Here is a 16,320-nt window from a genome sequence, read left to right as displayed (position 1 = left end):
ATATTCAAAACCTACAAATCATAAACATCATGTATTTATCACCCATGAAGGAACATGTTAAAATGTTTATTCCTGTGGTGCCAAATTAAAAACACAGCCACCAGATACTGTGACAGAATTATGAAAGAAATCTCAATCTCATGATTTAGATTCTGGCCTCAACGCATTTCAAAGTGGGCATATCCATCTCGGATGTGCTTCCCCTAGACCAGAGATCATCAACTAGATTCAGACACATGCTGATTTTTTCTTGAGTGGATGGTCAGGAGGCCGGAACATAATTACAAATAATTTGTAGACTGCAAATTGACCGCAAGAAGCCAACACATATAATATTTGACTAAAAGATTACAATTTCTAACCCTTCTTACATTTGTATATAATCACATCTTTCTATCAAGTGTGGGAATACTGTGGAACAGATTTCCAAAATTAAAATCACTTGGAGCGGATTTTCTTGTGTTTCGACAGTCTTTAAAGTCCAATAATGAAAAATGTATTTTTGGCTCAGAAAACTTGGGGCAAAATAAAATCATCAGTGGGCCAAATTCATCCCGCTGGCCACCAGTTGAGGAACCCTGCCCTAGACAGTGGCGATAAAAAGCAATCTTTGGAGAATTGCAAGGTGATTATTGAGTAATAAGTGTCCTTGCAACAATATTTCAAGAAAATCACTGGGCGATAAATGTCAATTAGGGGAGGCAACCAAGAGCTATTTCCCCTAAACATTGGTTAGAGACTGAAGTACTGTATTTGTGCCTGTGTGTGTGTCACTGGAGGCTCCTCAGAGGAGGAAAGTAAACTGGTAAACTGCTTGCTTTACACATAACTGCATGATTGTTGAGTGTTTACTAACGCATTAGTTCTAGTAGCTATGTTGACTATGAAATTAGCTAATATGGTGACAATGATGTAGGCTGTGTGTAGCGGTTAGCGGTTATGGTATGAAGGTTTGGCTTGGAAAGGTTTTTTCGCCTGGAGTCCACAAGTAAAGGGAAAAGGTGTGAGAAGGAGAGTGTGTAGATGAGATAAGGAATTATACAAGAATCAAAGTGATGATGCTGTTTGTATGTGGCTGCTATGAAAGTGAACTGGGTTTGCAGGTGATCAGGGGTGTATTCATTCTGCTGATTCTGTGGAAAATCTTTTCTTAATCGGAAGCAAAAGGAACAAAACGGGGATGAAAAGACCTGAATTTGTCCAACAGAAACTTTACTTTGCAACTGTTACCCTAATGATTACACACCCTAGATCAGATAGATGCAGACCAGAGTGTGCAAGACGGTAATGAATGTGCCACTGTCTGTCACCTTGATTACTAAAATATTTCTCTCAACCTGTGCACCTACGCTGTAAAAGCTTATTCGTAGGCCAGGTTGTGGTAACATCATGATGGGTATAGGGAAAATTTGAGTATCATGTAGTAGCCTTAACCTATCAATGTTACATTGACCTGGGTGAATGGAATATGAATGACAGTCATCCAAAATGCTGTAATAGAAATAAGGCCATGCTCATTTAAAAAAAAAAAAAATCCTCCCTCATCTTAAACGGCACCAACCGCCACTGGTGTTTGTTTATCTTTGTATGGTTCTGCTATATAGATTAAATGTGGAATGATTCAAATCTGTTCTTATGTTAATAAATAACTGTTGTATTCAGTACCAGTGATATTACACAACACATTTCATATGATGTGGTTGGCCAACATTTGCATGGTATTTGCTCTGTTAGAAGAGATGCATAGATTGCACAGTGTGCACAGTATTATCAGTAGACACACTCACACACACTTTATAATTTAAGGTGCAAATACCTCCATAAATTCAAAACTGTTAAAAGACTGTGGCATGACATACACTCCTTTATATAGTAGAACATTATGAACCATTTTTTGTGGATATGGGATCTTTATTCGAGACAGTTTTCTACAGCAGGAAAGAAATCCTGCAGCAACAGGAAATGTGAATTATTATGTATATTATAGTCAATGGACTTTTATGGTAGGGGTTGATATATTTTTCAACAGGGGAAATCAAATCTGAAATTTAGTGTAAATTTAACACTTCAGAAGCCAATTTAAATCTCAAATACACAACAAGTTGAACATTTCCTGCATACAGGAATTTTCTCCTGCAACAGGGTGATCAAATTAAGATTCTACATCTGTAGGAGCCGATTGGATTGATGGGATTCCCAGCTAACAGTCACAGTTCATGTTGTCACAGGGCTGCACATCAAGACGAAACAGACAGCTGTGGTGTACATATGTGTGTACAGGAACAGTACTAGGATAGACAGGTCAAGGAAAGCTGGGTGACTGACTCAAGAGGTTGTCAAAGAGATCCCTCATTCTGCAGAGAGGGACAGATTCAGTGGGACAGTCACACAGCGGAGGTGGACTTTTTCTGGCCCTCTCCCTCTCTCTTTCCCGTGAGAAGCATACTGATTGTAGGCATCGGCTATATCAACGCCCGGCATGAATAATAAACAATGTCATTTCAGCAGCTGAGGAGGGTTCTTAAACGGGGGGGGGGGGGGGGACAAAGTAGAAAAATACATGAAGAAGGCTAAGCCATTGCAACAAGGACCATGGCAAAAGCAGGAAGAGGAGATAGATAGAGATAAAAAATATATATATATTATTGTCACATGCACCGAATACAACGTGTGTAGACTACCGTGAAATGCTTTCTTATGAGCCCTTCCCAACGATGCAGAGTTTGAAAATAATAGTAAAAAGAAAAAATTGTAACAAAAGGAATGAAATAAAATACACAAGAATGGAGCTTTATACAGGAAGTACCAGTACCAGATCAATGTGGAGCTATATACAGGAAGTACCAGTACCAGATCAATGTGGAGCTATATACAGGAAGTACCAGTACCAGATCAATGTGGAGCTATATACAGGAAGTACCAGTACCAGATCAATGTGGAGCTATATACAGGATGTACCAGTACCAGATCAATGTGGAGCTATATACAGGAAGTACCAGTACCAGATCAATGTGGAGCTATATACAGGATGTACCAGTACCAGATCAATGTGGAGCGATATACAGGAAGTACCAGATCAATGTGGAGCTATATACAGGGAGTACCAGTACCAGATCAATGTGATCAGGCATCAGGATAAATAATAATAAGACTAAAATGAAGGACAGAGTACAGCAGCAAATTATGATTGTAAAAGTATGTGTGTGTGTGTGTGTGTGGGGGGGGGGGGGGCTTTAGGAAAGTATTGAGACCCCTTGACTTTTTCCACATTGTGTTACGTTACAGCCTTTTTCTAGAATGGGTTAAAAAAATACAAGTCCTCATTCATCTACACACAATATCCGATAACAACAGAGCGAAACAGTTCTTTATTTTTATTTTTGCACTTTTCTAAAAACAAAATAGAAACAACTTATTTACATAAGTACTCAGACCCTTTGCTATGAGACTAGAAATTGAGCTCAGGTGCATCTTGTTTCCATTTATCAACCTTGAGATGTTTCTACAACTTGATTGGAGTCCATCTGTGGTAAAGTCAATTGATTGGACATGATTTGGAAAGGCACACACCTGTCTATATAAGGTCCCACGGTTGACAGTGCATGTCAGAGCAAAAACCTAGCCATGAGGTCGAAGGAATTGTCTATAGAGCTCCAAGACAGGATTGTGTCGAGGCACAGATCTGGGGAAGGGTACCAAAACATTTCTGCAGCATTAAAGGTCCACAAGAACACAGTGGCCTCCATCATTCTTAAATGGAAGAAGTTTTAAACCACCAAAACTCTTCCTAGAGCTGGTCGCCCGGTCAAACTGAGCAATCGGGGGAGAAGGGCCTTGGTCAGGGAGGTGACCAAGAACGCTATGCTCTAACAGAGCTCTAGAGTTCCTCTGTGTAAATGGGAGAACCTTCCAGAAGGACAACCATCTCTGCAGCCCTCCACCAATCAGGCCTTTATGGTAGAGTGGCCAGACAGAAGCCACTCCTTAGTAAAAGGCACATTACAGCCCGCTTGCAGTTTGCCAAAAGGCACCAAAAGACTCTCAGACCATGGCAAACAAGATTCTCTGGTCTGATGTAAGCAAGATTGAACTCTTTGGCCTGAATGCCAAGCGTCACGTCTGGAGGAAACCTGGCACCATCCCTACGCTGAGGCATGGTGGTGGCAGCATAATGCTGTGGGACGTTTTTCAGTGGCAGGGACTGGGAGACTAGTCAGGATGGAGGCAAAGATGAACGGAGCAAAGTACGGAGATCCTTGATGAAAACCTGCTCCAGAGCGCTCAGAAACGCAGACTGGGGTCACCTTCCAACAGGACGACCCTAAGCACACAGCCAAAACAACGCAGGAATGGCTTCGGGACAAGTCTCTGAATGTCCTTGAGTGGCACAGCCAGAGCCCAAACTTGAACCCGATAAACGTCTCAGCAGAGACCTGAAAATAGCTATGCAGCAACACTCCCCATCCAACCTGAAAGAGCTTGAGAGGATCTGCAGAGAGGAATGTGAGAAACTCCCCAAATACAGGTGTGCCACGCTTGTTACGTCATACACAAGAGGACTCGATGCTGTAATCACTGCCAAATATGCTTCAACAAAGTACTGAGTAAAAGTTCTGAATACTTATGTAAATGCGATATAAATATATATATTTCTTTAAATAAATTAGCAAAGATTTCCAAAAACCTGTTTTTGCTTTGTCATTATGGTGTATTGTGTGTAGATTGATGAGGAAAAACAATTGAATAGATTTTAGAATAAGGCTGTAACGTAATGAAATGTGGAAAAAATCGTTTGGTCTGAATACTTTCCGAAGGCACTGTATATGTGTGTATACTGTATGTGTGTACGTGTGTGAGTGTGTGTTTGTGTTGTGTCGGTATGTGTGTGTGTGTGTTTTATGTGTGGGGGTTTTGTGTGGGAGTGTCAATGTCGTGTGTGTGAGTGAGTGTGTACACTATTTAGTGTGCATATATAGTCTAGTGAGTGTGTACACTATTTAGTGTGCATATATAGTCTAGTGAGTGTGCATAGGATAAGTGCAAGTGCAGATATTCCGGGAAATCATTAATTAACTATTTAGCAGTCTTATGGCTATTTAGCAGCTTGGGGGTAGAAGCTGTCTCAGCGCATGTTGGTCTGAAAGCTAATTCTCCAGTACCATTTGTAGGACATTAGCGGAGTGAACAGTGGCTTGGGTGGCTGGAGTCTTTGGCAATTTTTCAGGCCTTCCTCTGACACTGCCTGGTATAGAGGTCCTGGATGGCAAGGAGCTCAGCCCCAGTGATGTACTGGGCAGTCCACACCACCCTCTGTAGCGTTTTTCAGGTCAAGGAATTTGCCATAACAAGCAGTGATGCAGCCAGTCAAGATGATCTCGATGGTGCATCTGTAGACATTTTTGAGGATCCGAGGGCCCACGCCAAATCTTTTCAGCCTCCTGAGGGGAGAGAGGCTCTACCGTGTCCTCTTCACGACTGTGCGGGTGTGTGTGGACCATGTTAAGGCCTTAGTGATGTTGACGCCAAGGAACTTGAAGCTCTCGACACGCTCCACTACATCACCATCGATGTGGATGGGGGCGTACTCTCCCCACTTTTCTCCTGTAGTCCACGATCAGCTCCTTGGTTTTACGGATGTTGAGGGAGAGGTTGTTGACCTGGCACCACACTGCTAAGTCTCTGACCTCCTCCCTGTAGGCTGTCTCATCAGGGAAAGAGAGAAAGAGAGAGAAAGAGAGACAGTAAGAGAGATAGAAAGAGATACAGAGTAAGAGATAGCGAGAGAGATAGAGAGACAGAAAGAGAGACAGAAAAAGAGATAGAAAGAGAGAAAGAAAGAGAGACAGAAAGAGAGATAGCGAGAGAGTTAGAAAGAGAGACAGAAATAGAGACAGAGAGGGAGAGAGAGAGAAAGAGAGACAGAAAGAGAGATAGAAAGAGAGATAGAGAGAGAATGCCCTGTGTGGGCTGGTTGGGGGGTTTCATTCCTGGAAGTCACTGTGTAAGTGACATCTCAGTGTGAAGACACACGGCATAGGGTTGAGAAGATTTAATGAGAGTGACTTTTTGGTCTCCCTCTTCCACTACTGGAGGGAATAACCTTTACAACTCCCCCCTGACAACGATCCCTCAAGATACTGAATATTGGTTGTCCTCTCATATCAAGGGATAAAAAAGATGGATCTGAAGAAATCCAGACAGCAACCTTACATTCTGCCACACATAGCAGGAGACACATTAAATGAACCTTAGACTTCAAAAACAGGTTGGGCAATGTAAGTTCAAACGCAGAGAGCTTTGGTATTGATTCCATTGTCTTTTGTCGAGAACAGTTGAGAGCCCATTTCCAGCCATTTCAGGATAAAGGCCTTGAATAAACAACTGATAGTGGGACCCTCTGTATGTGTTTACAACCAGTGTTTGACCTCGGACTGAAATAGGTGCTGGTACTGTACTCATTTTGGGTGCCGGTACTGTTTGTATTTAGGTGCAGGAACTCCACAGTACTTGTATTCTATAAGAGGAACAGAAACAGTAGAACATTAAGAGGTGCCGGTACTCAGCTCCGGTGAGCTCCTGTCACGATCGCGTTGACATGAACGAGAGGACCAAGGCGCAACATGATTTGAATCATGATTTGAATATATCTTCTTTATTTACCACGACGAAGATGATCACCAAACACTTATACAACACTAACAAAACAACAAACGATCGTGAAACTTCAAACGTAAGTGCACACACAAACTACTTACGTCGACATATACATACACATAAACAATGACCCACAAACAGCTAAAGCCTATGGCAGCCTTAAATATGGCTCCCAATTAGAGACAACCGAAATCAGCTGTCTCTAATTGAGAACCCATTCCGGCCACCACCGACTCTCCTAGAACTACACCCAACATAGACACAGCTAGACACATACACTCAACACAAAAACCATAAACTACAACCTCTACCATATAATACCCCAAAATACACACATACCCCATGTCACACCCTGACCTAACTAAAATAATAAATAAAACAAATAATACTAAGGCCAGGGCGTGACATAACCCCCCCTTAAGGTGCGAACTCCGGACGCACCAGCACATAGTCTAGGGGAGGGTCTGGGTGGGCTTCCTTCCATGGCGGCGGCTCCGGCACTGGTCGTGGTCCCCACCCCACCATAGTCATAAGGGGCAGCACCGGGATAAGGGGCAGAACCGGACTAAGGGGCAGCACCGGGATAAGGGGCAGCACCGGGATAAGGGGCAGCACCGGGATAAGGGGCAGCACCGGGATAAGGGGCAGCACCGGGATAAGGGGCAGCACCGGGATAAGGGGCAGCACCGGGATAAGGGGCAGCACCGGGATAAGGGGCAGCACCGGGATAAGGGGCAGCACCGGGATAAGGGGCAGCACCAGGATAAGGGGCAGCACCAGGATAAGGGGCAGCACCAGGATAAGGGGCAGCACCAGGATAAGGGGCAGCACCAGGATAAGGGGCAGCACCAGGATAATGGGCAGATCCTGGCTGGATGACGGCTCCGGCGGATCCTGGTTGGACGGCTCATGGCTGGCTGACAGATCTGGCTGCTCATGGCTAGCTGACGGATCTGGCTGATCATGGCTAGCTGACGGATCCGGCTTCTCATGGCTGGCATGAGGCGCACTGTAGGCCTGGTGCGTGGTTCCGGAACTGGAGGCACCGGGCTAAAGGCACGCACTTTCAGGCTAGTGCGGGGAGAAGGAACAGGGCATACTGGACCCTGGGGACGCACATTAGGCCTAGTGCGTGGGGCCGGAACTGGTGGTACCGGACTGGGGACACGCATCTCAGGGCTAGTGCGGGGAGCAACAACAGGATGCACAGGACTCTGGAGACGCACAGGAGGCTTAGTGCGTGGTGCCGGAATTGGTGGTACCGGGCTGGAGACACGCACCATAGGACGAGTGCGTGGAGGAGGAACAGGGCTCTGGAGACACACTGGAAGCCTGTTACGTGGTGTAGGCACTGGTGGAACTGAACTGGGGCGGGGAGGTGGCGCCGGAAATACCGGACCGTGCAGGCGTACTGGTTCCCTTGAACACCGAGCCTGCCCAACCTTACCTGGTTGAATGCTCCCCGTCGCCCGACCAGTGCGGGAAGGTGGAATAACCCGCACCGGGCTATGTAGGCGAACCGGGGACACCATGCGTAAGGCTGGTGCCATGTATACCGGCCCGAGGAGACGCACTGGAGACCAGACGCGTTGAGCCGGTATCATGGCACCTGGCTCAATGCCCAATCTAGCCCTACCAGTGCGGGAAGGTGGAATAACCCGCACCGGGCTATGAACACGTACAGGAGACACCGTGCGCTCTACTGCGTAACACGGTGTCCGCCCGTACTCCCGCTCTCCACGGTTAGCCTGGGAAGTGGGCGCAGGTCTCCTACCTGCCCTCGGCCCACTACCTCTTAGCCGCCCCCCAAGAAATGTTTGGGTAGTACTCGCGGGTCTCCAGCCTTGCCTCCGTGCTGCCTCCTCATATCGCCTCCTCTCGGCTTTCGCTGCCTCCAGCTCTTCACGAGGGAGGCGATATTCTCCCGGTTGCGCCCAAGGTCCCTTACCATCTAAAATCTCCTCCCATGTCCATGAGTCCTTAATGCCTTGATCCTGTTGCCGCTGGTCATGTTGCTTGGTCGTATATTGGTGGGTCATTCTGTCACGATCGCGTTGACATGAACGAGAGGACCAAGGCGCAACATGATTTGAATACATCTTCTTTATTTACCACGACGAAGATGATCACCAAACACTTATACAACACTAACAAAACAACAAACGATCGTGAAACTTCAAACGTAAGTGCACACACAAACTACTTACGTCGACATATACATACACATAAACAATGACCCACAAACAGCTAAAGCCTATGGCAGCCTTAAATATGGCTCCCAATTAGAGACAACCGAAATCAGCTGTCTCTAATTGAGAACCCATTCCGGCCACCACAGACTCTCCTAGAACTACACCCAACATAGACACAGCTAGACACATACACTCAACACAAAACCATAAACTACAACCAACACCCCCTCTACCATATAATACCCCAAAATACACACATACCCCATGTCACACCCTGACCTAACTAAAATAATAAATAAAACAAATAATACTAAGGCCAGGGCGTGACAGCTCCTGCCCAAGTCAAATACTGTTTATAGCAATGCACTGTGGGTCAAAGAACATTCAGGTCCAAGAGAAAACAAATATTAGTACAAATATATATAATATAGAATTGCATGGTGAAATCCAATTGATCGAATTGGATTTAAACCCAATACAATAACTTAAATAACATATAGCTCAAATGAAATGATGGATAATTCACTGTACATTTCTCAAGCCCACAATAGAATATATCGGTATCATTCCCAGCCTGCCATTCCCAGCCTGCTAGGAGTTAGCTATTTATGCTCCTGTGGAGCTGAGGCCCTGCTGCACTGAGCTAGCCTGACGACTCACACTAAATTCTTCCACTGCTCTGCCGCTCGCTGCATATTTAGTACTGAGACTGCCATCATTGAAGTCGTTCGTTGTGAGGAGGGGCACAAGGGGCATTGTACAAAACAAAGTCATCAGCGATTGGATCGTATCAAAGACAGCCCCGAATGTGTTCACACTCGGTGAAGGGTCGGGGAGGTACTCAGATCCGGACTCATTGCGGAGAAGAAACTAACGGCCGTGGGCGTGGTGTGGCGTTTGGCTGGAGCAAGGAGTCTCGGTAACCAGGCAAGCATTGAGCTGATTTATGGGCTAATTTAGATGGAATGCTTGTGACACAAAGCATAGGGAGCCTGCTCCCACACTGCTCCTGGGCTGGCCCATTTGACCGATGTGAATGACCGCTCTGGAAATATAGGGTTTTCTCTACATAAAACCCAGCGCAGCGTGAAAGACATTGTCCACTAAGCACAAGGAGAGCTGTAATAAAACACTTCCCTCTCTAACAGGGTGCATTGATCTAAGGTGCATAGATGACTCTCTAGAACCTCCAGCTCTATAACCCGAGTCCTTGCAGCTCCAGAGGTAGACGTGTACAGTATAGCGCGTGTGTGGCCTTCTTCAGCCATCATCCTATCATCCTTTATAATGAGAGTCCATTAGCATGTCCATCTGCTCTGTTTGAGACAGTGGACAGTGAAAGGTGGGTATTTTAATGACTGTCCTTCCCGTTATCACATGAAGAGATGATGGAGTCGACTCCAGCACTCAGTCTCTCACAGTTACACTGCACGGGACATTGTTACGCATTCTAGTCAAGGCCAGATTCACTGAAACTTGTAAAAGAAGATAAAGAGATACACACACACACACACACGCACACACTCACGCACACTCTCTCTTTCACACACAGACACACACACACACACACACACACACACACAGTTTTCTAACTGTTTTTCCCTACACACATTAACTTTCATGTGTACCCACTCACACGAAAATGTACATACATATATACGAACAAACATACACAAGAACAGTGATGAATACCTCAAAAGACACGGGACTGCTGAACTGAAGTGTGTGATTGACAGCTGAGATTACAGACTGGTGACTCCAGGTAGTCGACTGCTATTCAATTTCTTCCTCACTGTTTACTCTGGGAAAATTGGGAAATAACAGCGCTGTCACACTCAAGAAGTCTCACCTTTATTATGGAAATCAACAACACTTCGCTAGCGGTGCCACTCAGCCCATGCATATAGTCCCCAAACCACCTCCCCTTCCCTCACTCTTAACACAAACCACTGCACTTTTCACCAACCTGAAATTGGGTTCATTCTGAATATGTACACAGCTAGTGAGGAGTGTATACATATTGAAAGATAGAATGGAATAAATGCATCTGCTTGGAGGCCCAGCCTAGGTTACAAACCACATATATACATTATGAACAGACACAGCAACCATAACATGGTGGAACTGTGTTCAGCCGTGTGTGAAGCAGCCCAGGCATTGTACTTTAGCTGAACTGGGGCTCAGTCCCAAATGGCACCCTATTCCCTTTATAGTACACTTCTTTTAACCAGGGCCATGGTCAAAATAAGAGCACTATAAAGGGAATAGGGTGCTATTTGAAACGCAACATGGGACTAGGATATTACTGCAGCAGGAGCACACTACTTCCTGTAGAGGACGGGTGAATTATGTATGTTTGGATACTGTATGCCTGGAATGGGACAGGGACTACGCTAGAGTGGTTTGTGGGCCCCATGTGGAATGGGATGCCTGCATATTCAGTAGAAATGGCTGTGGTGATGGTCTCTAGCTTGTGCTAAACTTAACTAAACTCCACATGCCTTGGTTAATATGTGGCCTAGTCAATCTGAAGATCTCGCTGTCAAAGGAAGATCAGTCAGTCAGAGGGAGAGTCAGAGGGTGGTGAACTGTGAACAAAGCAGCCTGCCAAAGGTAATTGAGGGGGAGAATCCACACGAAGAGGGGATGTGATGTACTGTATATTCTCATCTGTGTTTAACAGTAACAGACTCCTAGAGAGAGAGAGAGAGAGAGAGAGAGAGAGAGAGAGAGAGAGAGAGAGAGAGAGAGAGAGAGAGAGAGAGAGAGAGAGAGAGAGAGAGAGAGAGAGAGGAGAGAGAGAGAGAGAGAGAGAGAGAGAGAGGGGAGAGAGAGAGGAGAGAGAGAGAGAGAGAGAGAGAGAGAGAGAGAGAGAGAGAGAGAGAGGTAACAGTAACACCACTCACATGTAGCGCAGGTGGGGGTTCTGGGAGAAGGCTCTTGCCTGGATACCGCGCAGGTTGCCGTTCATGATCGTTCTGGAAGAGACACACAGTGTCACAGAATGTAAGCCATGTAATACACTACCAGTCAACAGTTTGGACACACCTACTCATTCAAAGGTTTTTCTTTATTTTTACTGTTCACTGTGTAAATCAGGGCTTCATTGTCGAATTGCTGCAAAGAAACCATTACTAAAGGACACCAATAAGAAGAAGAGATTTGCTTGGGCCAAGAAACCCGAGCAATGGACATTAGACCGGTGGAAATGTGTTCTTTGGTTGGATGAGTCCAAATTTGAGATTTTTGGTTCCAACTGCTGTGTCTTTGTGAGACGCAGAGTAAGTGAATGGATGATCTCTGCATGTGTGGTTCCTACTGTAAAGCATGGAGGAGGAGGTGTGATGGTGTGGGGGTGATTTGCTGGTACAGTGTCTGTGATTTATTTAGAATTCAAGGCACACCTAACCAGCATGTCTACCACAGCTTTCTGCAGCGATACGCCATCCCACCTGGTTTGCGCTTAGTGGGACTATCATTTGTTTTTCAACAGGACAATGACGCAGCACACCTTCAGGCTCTGTAAAGGCTATTTGACCAAGCAGGAGAGTGATCAATCACCCGACCTCAACTTAATTGAGATGGTTTGAGATGAGTTGGACTGCAGAGTGAACGAAAAGCAGCCAACAAATGCTCAGCATATGTGTGAACTCATTCAAGATTGTTGGAAAAGCATTCCAGGTGAAGCTGGTTGAGAGAATGCCAAGAGTGTGCAAAGCTGTCATCAAGGCAAAGGGTGGTTACTTGGGAGAAAGTAAAACATTAAATATATTTTGATTTGTTGAAAACTTTTTGGGTTACTACATGATTCCATATGTGTTATGTCATAGTTTTGATGTCTACAATTTGATTACTCTACAATGTGGAAAATGGTAAAAAATTAAGAAAAACCCTTGAATGAATATGTGTGTCCAAACTTTTGAATGGCAGTTTATATATTACTGTCAGATACTCACATGGAAATAAGTACACACAGGCAATAGGTTATTGTTGTTGATACTGAAAGACACCTCCTCCTACGTTTACGGATAAATTAAGCATAAGGGGAAATAAAATGCTATTCCATAATTAAAACCACCAACACAGTCCTGACAGTGTGTCCATGGAAACCAGGGTTGCACAGTGTTTGTGTGGCTCTACCCACACTAAGGAGTAGGCACACAGGTCGCATAAACGTCACAGAAACTGCAATTGTCTGCTGATTGGTCGGAGATAGGTTCTCATGAATTCCTCATTTGCAGTTAAAAACCGGCTGTGATAGCAGTGCACTGGAAACATGTAAAGGAGTTTATTTTAAACGTGGCTCGCAACCGGCAACGTTTGGGGTAAATAGGGAGGCATTCTAAAAGTCATCTAATCTTATCTTCCGGCCCGTCGCCCCTGCTCCTCTCCCTCCTCATGGGGCATCATTACGATCAGGATAGTATCAAGAGCCTGCATCTTCTCTCTCGCTCCTCAGCTAGCTTCACAAGGAGCTAAGATCAATTATGTATATTGAATCCATTTTTATCATGGGCATCTGCAAGCTGTTTATTTGCTCTGAACACGCGTCTCTTTTCATTAGAATCCATCTGAGAGAATGATTACATCAGAACAGTCCTGATGGCATCACACTGTGTAGCTAACACTGATGTGTAACTGTAACACTGGGTGTATGGTAAGCCAAATGTACATGTTAAAACAAGTATTCCGCCATATTGAATTTGGCTTAAACAAGGGCAGCCCAGTGGGGAATACAATGTGGTCAAGGTCAGACACATAAGGACCTGGGAGTGAAGACAGCCAACGCAGACGTGTCACATGTCCTGTTGCTTGTACTCAAATATAAAAATTAATCATCGAGGTGGGCTGGCTGAGGCGCTAAGGCCCATGAGGCTGACCCAATGTGGGCCCAGAGTAGCTCCTGCTCTGGCACTGCCTGGGCTGCTCACTCTCTGGTGAGTCATCCAAATCACCTGGCCCTGAACTGCTGTGGAGGAGACGGAGGGGAGGTAGGGGAAGGGAAGGAGGGAGACAGCAGAGGAGCCAGGGCCCACTCCAGGTGAGCCTGATGCTAATGAGAGGAGCTGTTAATCAGCCCTGTTCAAGTGCTCTGGGTCTCCCCTAATAGGACCAGTGGTTACATTGGAGGAGACTAGAGGAGACTGGAGGAGACTAGGGGAGACTGGAGGAGACTAGGGGAGACTGTGGGAGGCTGGGGTAGACTGGAGACTAGAGGAGACTGAGGGAGACTGAGGGAGACTGGGGAAGACTGGAGGAGACTAGAGGAGACTGGAGGAGTAGGGAGAAAACTGGGGAGAATGGAGGAGACTAGAGGAGACTGGGGGCAGGGCGAGACTGACGAGCGGGCGAGACTGGAAGAGCCTGGGGAGACTGGAGGAGACTGGGGGCAGGGCGAGACTGAGGAGCGGACGAGACTGGAGAAGCCTGAGAGACTGGAGGAAACTGGAGGGACTGGAGGAGGCAGGGGAGACGGGAGGAGACAGGAGGAGACTAGGGAGACTGGTGGAGACTGGAGCCTGTGAATACTGAGGGAGACTGGGAAGACTGGAGGAGACTAGAGGAGACTGTAGAGACTGTGGAGACTTTAGGAGAATGGGGAGACTGGGACGATAGGAGGAGACTGGGGGCTGGAGGTTGCTGGAAGAGACTGGAGGAGATTGGGGCTTGGAGGAGACTGGGGAGAATGGAGCAGACTGGAGGAGCCTGGGACTAAGGAGACTGGAGGAGTAGGGAGAAAACTGGGGAGAATGGAGGAGACTAGAGGAGACTGGGGGCAGGGCGAGACTGAGGAGCGGGCGAGACTGGAGGAGCCTGGGAGACTGGAGGAGACTGGGAAAGAGACTACAGGATACCATTTCCATCCCAGAGGGGAGTCTTGCCCACAGGTCCAGAGAGACCAGGATGGCTGAGGGTGGGTAGACATGGGGGGAAGGAATCAGATTTTTACTGATAATTTACTGTATAGGATGGTTTGTTCAGGGGGGTTTAGGGAAAGGGATAGGAGACCTAATTAAATGTCCTGGCTGCTATTCCAGCGTCATTTGATCAGTGTAAAATGGGCCGTAGGGAGGTGCTGTTGTTTGAGGCAGGCCGCAGTGCATTAAAATAAACATGCCTGCAATATAAGCCACCGCTAGTAGTCAATAGTACTGATGGAGTATGTGTGCCCACCAGACCAGGTGCCATGTCACTATGTGTTGGGTTAGGTGGGTCATTGTATTACATTAAATATGTCTTGCATATACAGATAGGATCTTAATTTGAGCAAGTTTGCTACAGCAGGAAAATAATTCTGCAGCAACAGGAAATTTGAAATATTATGTAGATTATAATTCATGGACATTTTAACAGGGGTTGATACACTACATGACTAAAAGTATGTGGACACCTGCTCGTCGAAACATCTCATTCCAAAATCATGGGCATTAATATTAAGTTGGTCCCCCCTTCACTGCTATAACAGCCTCCACTTTGAACTTGCTTCCATTTAGCCACAAGAGCATTACTGAGGTCGAGCAGTGATGTTGGGTGATGTTCCAATTAATCCCAAAGGTGTTCGATGGGGTTAAGGTCAGAGGTCGTTGCAGGCCAGTCAAGTTCTTCCACACCGATCTCAACAAACCATTTCTGTATGGACCTCACTTTGTGCAAGGGGGTATTGTCATGCTTAAACAATAAAGGGCCTTCCCAAACTGTTGCCACAAATTTGGAAGCACAGAATTGTCTACAATGTCATTGAATGCTATAGCGTTAAGATTTCCCTTCACTGGAACTAAGGGGCCTAGCCCGAACCATGAAAAACAGCACAGACCCTTATTCCTTCTCCACCAAACTTTACAGTTGGCCCTATGCATTGGGGCAGGTAGCGTTTTCCTGGCAACCTCCAAACCTAGATGTGTCCATCGGACTGCCAGACGGTGAAGCGTGATTCATCACTCCAGATAATGCATTTCCACTGCTTCAGAGTCCAATGGCGGCAAGCTTTACACCACTCATGGTGATCTTAGGCTTGTGTGCGGCTGCTCGGCCAAGGAAACCCACTTCATGATGCTCCCGACGAAGTTCTTTTGCTGACCTTTCTTCCAGTGGTAGTTTGTAACTTGGTAGTGAGAAATTTGACGAACTGACTTGTTGGAAAGGTGCCATCCTATGACAGTGACACATTGAAAGTCACTGAGCTCTTCAGTATGGGCCATTGTACTGCCAATGTATGTCTAAGAAGATTACATTGCTGTGTGCTCGATTTTATTTACCTGTCAGCAACGGGTGTGGCTGAAATAGCCGAATCCACTAATTTGAAGGGGTGTCCACATACTTTTGTATGTATAGTATACATGTTTGTTACATGTACATTGCAAATCAAGTCAGAAATGTCAAAGTGGAAATTAAAAACTTTAGAATCCTTTTAAAGAATCAAATGCACTACAAGTTTGCATTTCCTGCTGTGCAGGAAAAGTATCTGCAACAAAAG

At 45.8% G+C, this 16,320-nt stretch overlaps 1 protein-coding gene across 4 annotated transcripts in view; it reads right to left on the bottom strand.

Annotated features, from left to right (window-relative positions):
• The window catches only part of ntrk3a (neurotrophic tyrosine kinase, receptor, type 3a), a 263,032-nt gene that overhangs the window by 213,969 nt on the left and 32,743 nt on the right, over positions 1-16,320 (bottom strand). For all 4 annotated transcript variants that reach the window (XM_055934471.1, XM_055934470.1, XM_055934472.1 and 1 more), the window contains exon 3: positions 11,753-11,824. In XM_055934471.1, coding sequence (XP_055790446.1) covers positions 11,753-11,824 — 72 coding nt within the window. The remainder of the gene's footprint in view (positions 1-11,752; positions 11,825-16,320) is intronic.

Source organism: Salvelinus fontinalis, chromosome 9, assembly GCF_029448725.1.
Source record: "Salvelinus fontinalis isolate EN_2023a chromosome 9, ASM2944872v1, whole genome shotgun sequence".
Taxonomy (NCBI): Eukaryota; Metazoa; Chordata; class Actinopteri; order Salmoniformes; family Salmonidae; genus Salvelinus; species Salvelinus fontinalis.
The sequence above is the reverse complement of the archived record's forward strand: the minus strand, read 5'-3'. Positions and strand labels throughout refer to the sequence as shown.